This window comes from Mesitornis unicolor, unplaced genomic scaffold (assembly GCF_000695765.1).
Source record: "Mesitornis unicolor isolate BGI_N332 unplaced genomic scaffold, ASM69576v1 scaffold30576, whole genome shotgun sequence".
In the NCBI taxonomy this organism is placed as follows: Eukaryota; Metazoa; Chordata; class Aves; order Mesitornithiformes; family Mesitornithidae; genus Mesitornis; species Mesitornis unicolor.
Genome location: NW_010192205.1, coordinates 9569 through 18293, shown reverse-complemented (window position 1 = coordinate 18293; position 8725 = coordinate 9569). Strand labels below are relative to the sequence as shown.

The 8725-nt window shown below is 56.1% G+C and overlaps 1 protein-coding gene across 1 annotated transcript; it reads left to right on the top strand.

The window, feature by feature from the left end:
* Window positions 1–1556: 1556 nt before the first annotated feature.
* Window positions 1557–8132, top strand: GRAMD2 (GRAM domain containing 2). Its single transcript, XM_010187008.1, has 10 exons — window positions 1557–1657; window positions 2123–2180; window positions 3598–3670; window positions 3751–3854; window positions 4637–4735; window positions 5601–5672; window positions 6352–6414; window positions 7363–7519; window positions 7825–7924; window positions 8021–8132. Exons 1-10 carry the CDS (start codon window positions 1557–1559, stop codon window positions 8130–8132), a joined length of 939 nt encoding a protein of 312 aa, XP_010185310.1.
* The last annotated feature ends 593 nt before the right edge of the window (window positions 8133–8725 follow it).

Below are 8725 nucleotides of genomic sequence, written 5' to 3'. Positions count from 1 at the left end.
AGCATGGAGGCAAGGAGGAGGAAGGCTCTGCTGTCTCCAGGGTATGAGTTTCGACTTCAAGACAGCGTGACATCACCTGGGGGTGTTTGCAGCGTGGGGCTTGCAGTCCATCCCAAAGGCATGAGGTGTCCAAGGAATCAGGCAGGGAAAACCTTTTGGTGCCATGCCAAGGGCTGTTATTTTGGTGCTTCTTGTCAGTAGAGCGTCCCTTCCACTCCAGACACATCCTTTGACCTGAGCTTCTCCTAAAAAAGCCCCTCAACCTCGGTTTCTTTGCCCCGTCCCCGCTGTGCTCAGGCTTTGAGGCCCGGCACAGCACAGGTGACTCGTGTTTGGTTTCTCTGCAGCCCCGTGTTCGTGCTACATCTCCAGGGAGCATCTCCCTTGCCTCCGGCCGGGATCCAGCCCGACTCCATCGCGTCAGGACAGTGTTTCTGTAGGACACGAGGGCTCATGCAGCTTCACCTCTCAGGCCACTGGGGTGCAACACCCCCTGTCCTGGCTCTTCCTGAGTCCGTGGGGGATAATTTAGATAGGTTTCCCTTTGGATGAGCCCCTCAGAGCAGGAGCAGGGTGCTTGTAGGGAATCATGGAGCAGCAAAAGAGCCCCTCTTTTTATTTCGGAAGCGGTTTGGGTTGGCTTCTCCACCTGGGCTCTGCCGCATCGCCGCAGCATCGTCTCTGCGGATGCTGGGATGCGCTCCAGCTCTGCGCTCGTCCTGCCTGGCCCCCACCTGCTCTGGCATCACACCCTGCCTGTTGCACCAAGCTCTTTTCCCTCAAATAGCTTCCTCTCTGCAGGCCCAGTGGCTGTGTGCCCCCTCTGCTGTGCCGCTGGAGTCAGTGTCACCGCATCGCTGTGCGGCTGCGAGCTGCCAGTGAGCCTCACCGAGTAATGGTTTATCAGTGCTCCAGCACTGGTCCTGTGGGATCGGGCTCCGCTTTGGCTCTCAGTGCCAGAAGCGCCGTGGCACGGTGATCTCCGGTTGCGGTTTGCTGAGGGCGGAAGCGTCACCTTTGTGGCCCGCCAGATGATAACCTTCCCTGCGCGGCGCTGGGAGCGTGTTTGCTTTACCTGTCACAGCTGATAAGTGTGTCTGATAAAACTCATGATAGTAAATAACGGGCTTTAACAAGAGGGGAGCGATTAAAGGAGGGAGCCGGTGCCTTCAGCACGAGCTCTGTCCTGAGAAGACCTGGAGGAGCAGACCCTGGCCCTCACTGGCCGAAATCTCCATCACCCCAGGGATTTCTGTAGATTCATGATTCTTTTCCCATCCTAGTCTCTATTTCTTGGGCACTGGAGAGGAGCTTCGTGATTGGAGGGACCCACTGCTCAGCCACGAGTGCTGGGCAGTTCCTGGCAAGAAACGCTGTTGGTTTTCTTTGTTTCCGTGTGACCAGAGACATTGCAGAAACATCCTGGCTGTCCTTGAGTGGCAGAGATAAGAATGTCTCTGTGTGGACAGGGATGGATTTACTGCCCTGAAATGCATCTCTCCCCTCTTTCCTTTCCCCCTGGGGGCTAACAGGCTTCTCCTTGCAGCGCCAATCCCATGCACGAAAAAGCCACTCCCCTGAAGAGCCCCGAGCCCATGCATGGCCGTGAGAAGCTGGAGGCATCGCACAAGAAGAGTTTGGATTCCCTTGACAGCAGGTGAGGCAGTGCCACGACCACGTCCTTGGCTCTGTGGTCGAGTATTTGCTCTTCTTCCTCCTGTTTCTACCTCTCTTAGCATCCCTGCTGCCTCCAGGCCAGTGGAGAGTGGGTGAGGGGGGTCCCCAATTTGTTTTTGCCCTCAAATATTGGGTCTATAAAAGCAGGGAGAGGAGAGGGGTTTGGGGAAGGGGACCGGTGTTTCCACTGCAGAGATTGTCGGGAGGATTTTTCTGTCAGCCTGATGCCAGGCAGAGCTCAGCCTTCCCTTGTAGCTGTTATTTAACCTCAGTGATGTTCCTGCATACCTGAAGCTACAGAAAATCACTGAGACACCCAAAATGTGGCTTGCCGGGGTCTCTCTTCGGTCTTGCCTTGTCTCTTCTTACAGCACATGTGTTTTTGGGAGTGGGTGACAGACCTGGGGCTCTTCACTTACCTGATTATTATTACTTTTCCTTCCAGCCTCCACCTGAATGAAGCCCTGAAGGATGAGGACATCAAGAAATGCCACCGGGAAGTGGTAAATGGCTTTGTGAGCGAATGGGTTGGTTCATTGTAGCCTGACCTCGGCCATTTGCCACGGAGGAGTCTGCCTGAAGTCTCAAACGTGGGCTGTGGGTGCCGAAGGTGCAGCTGCAGCCACTCCTGCTACGGAGCAGAGGCTTCTCCCTGTGTTTTCGGAGGAGCTGATGGCAGTTCCGTGGGGTCTGTGGTCTGCCCTGCAAATGCTTCCAGGATTTTCTCCCCAGAGCAAAGCAGAAAGTGGAAATCTTGAGTGCAAGCAGCTCTGTTCCCCTCCATTTGAACCTTTTTGGTTGTTCAAGTTGTGCCCAAAGTAGGGTTTTATGATCTGTCTACAAACAAGAGATCCTCTGAAAGAGGAAGGAGTGGAAGGAGGAGGCATTTTGCCTCTTCCCATGAAGAAGATAGAAGAAAAAAACCGTTTTGCTGATTATTCAGAGGCACCTGGGAGGGTTATGGGGTTGACAAAGGGTTTGTGCCGGGACTAGGGAGTGTTTCTTTGTGGTGGCTTGGAGGTGATGGCACAGCCCCCACTGTGTCCCCCTGTGTCCCCCTGAAATGCTCCCAGCACCACCGCCACCATCCCGGCATCTCAGGGGGTATCTAAGCCGACCCCAGGTGATGCTGAGCCCTGATCCTCTTATGGCCCAGCTCATCCGGTGACAAGGTGCGTGGAGCAAAGGTGACCTTGTCACCGCAGACAGGAGGGCTCTGCCTGCAAACCAGCCCCACCGTGCTGGCTCTCTCCACATCCAGGCAAAACATCTCACCCCTTGGATTCTGGGTGGCAGCCATGACCACCGGGTCCCCAGGGGGCAACCCGAAGTCCGGGGCGCTGCCTCCTGCAGTACAGATTTGCTTTATGGAGCTGGTTGAGTGGATTTAAGGCAAAAGCTTCAGAGCCTTTAAGTTATATAGGGAATTATTTAAGGGCGAACCTGCGGCTGGTGACAGGCTTTGAAGAGGCACTGGGAATATAAATAGCTGGATGGCGCGGCGCGACAGGCGCAAAGCAAGTGTTGTCACTGTGTCCCGGATAAGGGAAGAGCTCGAGGAGGAGGAGAGAAACCACTGGTCAAAATAAATTGCCTGTGGGTGAGCCCGGGAGCGAACCAGCTCCTCACAGAGGCTCGGCAGCCTCTGTAGGTGCCAGGGGAAATGTTCGTCTGGGAGGATGGCACAGTGTTCGCTGGGTGCTGGCTCATCCGACCCTCCTCCAGCCCTTCGGGCCCGCCGTCCCCAGCCTGGTGGGACCCCACTGCGCTGGTCCCGGGTGCGGGGAGAGGGAAATTATTTTAGGTTTTTTTTGTGTGTTTCGTTTTGTTTTGTTTTTTTGCACGAGGGCGGGTGTTTGGAGGTTTTTTTTAGGTCTCCTTTATCTGCAAGGTCACCGGATAACTTTGCTTTATTTTCAGGCCGCTAGCAAGTACAACTCCCAGTACCACAAGCTGTTCAAGGACATCCCGACGGAGGAGAGTGTGCTGAAAGGTGGGTGCCACCCGCATGGGATGGGCGCGGGGATGGCGGGGTGCGGTGCACAATCTGCAACCCCCCCCTCTACCTTGCAGTTTGCTCCTGCGCCCTCCAGAGAGACATCCTCATCCAGGGAAGGCTTTACATCTCCCCAAACTGGCTCTGCTTCTATGCAAACCTTTTCGGGAAGGACATCAAGGTAATGTGGGGGACCCCAGTCCCATAGGGCTTGTAGCCCAGGCTATCGCTGTGGCTTATCCCCTCCCTCACCCTAATACCACCAAAATCACCCTCAAAAGCCTCCAAGGCAAAGGGGAGCATAGCTGTGCCTCCCCCTCTGCTTGCCTGCGGTATCTGCCTGGGGAAACCAAATATTGGTTTGTTTTAAAATTCCCTGATGCAAAACCTCCCTAAGAGCCGCAGTGGCATTTGAAGGAAGATCAAAGGTTTTGGCGGGGCGGGGGGGGGCAAGATTTGAATCTCTCTTGTTTTTTTCTTCTTGATTTACAGTCTGATGTTGCCCCGTTAGTCTCGTGGCTGATGGGGATCTTGGGGAGAGATTTCTTCCTTTAAAACTAGGCTGAAGAACTGAATTATTTATATCAGCTGCTTTAAACAAATGTCTGATGGAAGTGTGGGGTTTCAGCGAAGTTACCCTGTCATAAATTACATCCCACCTTCTTTTTGCCCTAAGCTAGCAGGAGGGGGGTCTCTCCTGACAGATCTTAGGTTGACTTTCTGGATGATGCTTTCCCCCCTGCCCTCACTGTTTCGATCGAGTAGAAACCCCCTCCGAGCCAAGATTAATGAAGGGCAGATGCCGTGACTTGTAATGAGAGCCAAGCTGTCTCTGGGAAACGCCAGATCCCCGCGTTGCTGCTCTGCTTGGGGCGCGACTACGACGCGTGTTAAATCTCTGCCTTGCGACAGAAACTCCCCAAACCTGTGCTGTGCCCGTCCCCGTGTCTTTTTGCCCTCCAGGTTGTGATCCCGGTGGTCTCGGTTCAGCTGATAAAAAAGCACAAGACGGCTCGGCTGCTGCCCAATGGCTTGGCCATCACCACCAACTCCAGCAGAAAGGTAATGCTGGCGCTTCCGTCATCAGCACCCGGCCTCGCCGCAGCCGGGGGAATGCCCTGGTCGATTTGGGACCAGAGAGCAAAGTGGTTCCTGGTTGGGAAGGGAGTGCTGCTCTCCGCGCTGGCAGCTGGCCAGGGCAAACACAGCGGCTTGGCTTTTGTTTCCGAATTTCACTTTGTTTCTGAGCGAAGCAAAGGCTGAGTGAAATTCGGCCGAGCCTGACAAATCCCTGCCAGGATCAAATAAAACCTTTAAACTCCTTAAACACGAGCAGGGGAAGCGTTTGGGCTGGCATTCAACCCGAGCTGGCCGGAAACTTGTTTAAGGGACAGAATTTCCAGCTTTTAACCGACATTGGGTGATGGTGGCTGTGGTGAGCTGACGTAGCCCTGCTCGGTGTTTCCAGATCTTTGCCTGAAACTCAGAGGGAGGGGGTCATTCCTATAGGATTTTGGGAAGGTCGGATAAAGCAGCATTTGGCCATTCAGGGCCATGATCTGGTTGCTAGGCTGCTCTGAGCGTGGGGTGAGGCTAGCACTGCCCCATGTCCTCTCCTGCTGATCCATGGGGATGGTTTTGGTCACTCCTGACCCTGTTTGCTGCCGTGTCCCTTTGGGCTGAGTGCAGGAGGACCTGTGGGGACAGCGAGGGAATGAAACTGGCCCCAAAAAAATCTGGTCCAGGTTTTAGCAGACTGCAAAAATAGCGGCAGGGAAACTCCACAGGGAGATGCCTGCAGCACGGACGTGGCTCCCGAAAAAGGGGAGCTTCAAGGGCGGGACATGTCTGCCTGTCCCCTGCCTGTGGGGAACCGGATTCGAGATGGGGGGAATTGCTCCCGGCAGTTTTTCTCTTTCTCTTGCAGTACATCTTCGTGTCCCTCATCTCCCGTGACAGTGTCTATGATGTCCTGAGGAGAGTCTGCACACACCTGCAGGTACCCTTCGCCCTGCACCCTGATGGTGTTCTGATGGCTGCGGGGCTTTGAGCTCGCCCCTTGGGTTACATTTTGGGGAACAGAGCTCTTCACCACCACATCCAAGGCTTCAGACTGCTCCCAAAGCCCTCCCTGGTGCCCTGCCACCTCTTCCTGGTTGTCCTCGCTCTGCAGCAAGAGGCAGGAAGAGGGACAGGAGCTGTGCCCTGTGCACGTGCTGTCCCTGGGAGGTGCCAATGGCCTTTTCTGGGTCATGAAAGATGGAGGCAGAGCCCGGAGTTTCTGCTCTCTCCCAGGGCGTGTATATAAATTATGTATAATCTGGTAGTAATACTAGTTCTTCCGCTCCATGTATCGCTGCCTTTTCCCTAGCTTTAAAGTTTTAAGGGGAGGAAAATTCATACAAAGGAAACAAAAAAAAATTTAAAAAATGTGGAATTAAAAAGCCTGAGGAGGGAAGAAATCCATCAGCTCTCAAGCTGGAGAGGAGGGTTGCCAGGACCTCTTCTTCTCCCTGCCTTTGAAGCACGTGGGAGGCAGTGCTGGAGCCCCTCCCCACCCTGGAGGGTGTCTGCCACCTGTGCCAGGGCGGCAATTTGGGTACCTTAGTCCAATTTTCTGGCTCAGGTTGAAGGAGGTAGAAGCGGCACCATAATGCCCGTTTCTTTCTCCCCTCCAGGTTTCCAGCAAGAAGAGCTTGAGCCTGAAGGAGCTGACGGAGGAGCCCGATGCTGTGTCGCTGGTGAGGGTCAGGGCAGCTCTGGGAGCGGGAAGGACCCCCACGAACAAACCCTGTGGGCAGAAGAGCGCCCGCCTGGCCCCCTCGGTGGGTTGAACGGCTCGCTCGTGGGCTGCAGGTCAGCGGGGGGCAGAGGGGCGCCCGCCGGGCCCCCTCGGGGGGTTGAACGGCTCGCTCGTGTGCTGCAGTTCAGCCGGCAGCCGCTTGCAGGATGCAGCTCTGCCTGTGGTGGCTGTGTCCCCAGCCAGGAGGATGTGTCCTCACCGTGAAATTTGCGTGGCCCATCCCTGTCCCTACCCTGTCACGAAGCCATTGGTGCTGTATGGGGATGCTGAGGTCTATGGGCATCAAGCTGGGTGCAGCAGGTGGCAATCAGGGTGCACCTGTGGGCCAGTGGCCCTGCACACTGAACCAGGAGGTGACAAGTGGGATGTCCCCCATGGGCTGGTGGCATCCCAGGAGCTGAACACTTTTCAAGGGGCGAATTGGGAGCATTCCAGGCTGGCAGCATCTCCTGGTGCTTCTGAGGGGTGCAGCCCTTCAGCAGTTCCAGCCCCGTGACTTTCTGGCAGGGGAACCCCACTCCATGCTGGCTATCACCCCTCTTTACTCTGGGATGCACTGGTACTGGTAAGCTGAGCCATGAGGCGGGCGAGAAGCTCTCAGAGGGTGACGGGGACTGCGCTGAGCTTCAGACCGAGAGGTGAAGGGGGCAGCAATCAACATTTGGGGCAGATGTGGGGCATGAGGGCAGGTCCTTCCTATGGCAGTAGGAACCTGTGTCCCCATGGGGCCAGCTCTCCCCATGGATGATGTTTTGGAGGTGCTGGTGCTCGATGGAGGTGCTGTAAGGTTCGAGGCTGAATCTGGCCCCATCGTGTCCTCAACGCTGCTGGTTTCATGAGAGAAACTGCTGCCAGCAGCACAGCTCACCTGGGGCTGTTCCCGCAGGAGGTGATTGTCCCCGAGGGCAAGTGGAGGAAGGTGTCACCCGCCTCACTGTCACTGTCACTGCCGGACGCTGACTACCAGTGCATCCACCGGACCTCCGTCAGCAGCTTGAGTGCCAAGGAGAGCTCCTTCACCTCCGAGGAGCCCCTGGTTTCAGGTGAGGATGCAAATTTGTGCTCTGCCCCACACACAATGCTGGGTGTACACCTCCATAAATAAGTGTTCATCCATCCTCTTCTCTTGTGGAGGGTGTTCCTGCCTTGCAGACAGGCAGAATTGAGGTTGAGGGTCGGTGATGGGGTCTTGGGAATGAGACCCCCCCCCGTGGGGTCTGAGCCCTCGGTGTGCGCCTGTAGCACCTATGGAGGAGGAATATTTGATGCTTGAAGGCTGCTGGTCGCTGGAGGAGCACGAGTGTCTGCCTGACATCGCTGTGCCGCTCACTCTGGGTTTGCATTTCAGAAAGTGCAATAAACACCGAGGAGGAGCTGGAGGTGGAGCAGAGCTGCGTGGCGGAGCTCAGGCCCTCCGACTACCAGCTCCTGAAGATCTTCATTGTGCTGTAAGTGTGCTGATAGGAGCCGTGGCGTGGGGAGGATTGGAGAGGGCTACGCTGGGATCATCCATCTCAACCACTTGTGCTTGTTCCTCCTCCCAGCATTTGTCTCCTGGTGGTGTCCTCCTCATACCTGGCGTTTCGCATCTTCCGTCTGGAGCAGCAGCTCTGCTCTCTGAACCGGGACTACCTCTCCCGTGGGCACAGGAGGTGAGGGACCCTCAGGGATGCTTTGGGGCGAGTGGGTCACACCACGAGCGGAGGACTGGAGGGATGTAGTGCACAGAGCAACAACTCTGCTCCATGATGTATCCCCAGGGGTGCTTTGTCCCTTATCCTGCTATTGGGATGGCCAGCGGCAGACCCCAAAGTGCAGTACCCCTGCAGTAGGTGATCCCAGGGAAAGCCCTGCAGTCTGAGACTTTAAGCCCTGGGGAAAAGGTTTCCTTGTGAGTTTGGGGCCGGTCCTGTGCTTGTAGGAAGCACTGGGGCATCTCAGTGGAGCTAAGCTGTGCCCTGGGGCTAACACAACCATGGGCATCAGCAAGGGATGGACAAGAGTGGGTTCCCCTGGGTTGGGGACACTGGGGGAGTCTGGTGCCCCCGCAGCCACTCACCCCATCTCACCCTGCTCTCTGCCTGCAGGTGACCGTTGCCCCCAGCGCCGGCTGAAGACGGAAGCCAAGGTGGTGGCACCCTGCATATGGATCTCGTTGCCCGTGGCCTGGCCTTCCCTTGGCCGGTAAAATGGGACCAAGTCTCTTCTCTCTTACTACCGGCACCCACTCCCAGTGCAACCACCCAGCC

Coding starts and splice junctions, on each gene's coding strand:
- GRAMD2 (XM_010187008.1), top strand. CDS start 1,557: ATGCACGAAAAAGCCACTCCCCTGAAGAGCCCCGAGCCCATGCATGGC. Junction 1,658..2,122: donor TTGGATTCCCTTGACAGCAG/GTGAGGCAGTGC, acceptor TTTTCCTTCCAG/CCTCCACCTGAATGAAGCCC. Junction 5,673..6,351: donor GAGTCTGCACACACCTGCAG/GTACCCTTCGCC, acceptor TCTCCCCTCCAG/GTTTCCAGCAAGAAGAGCTT.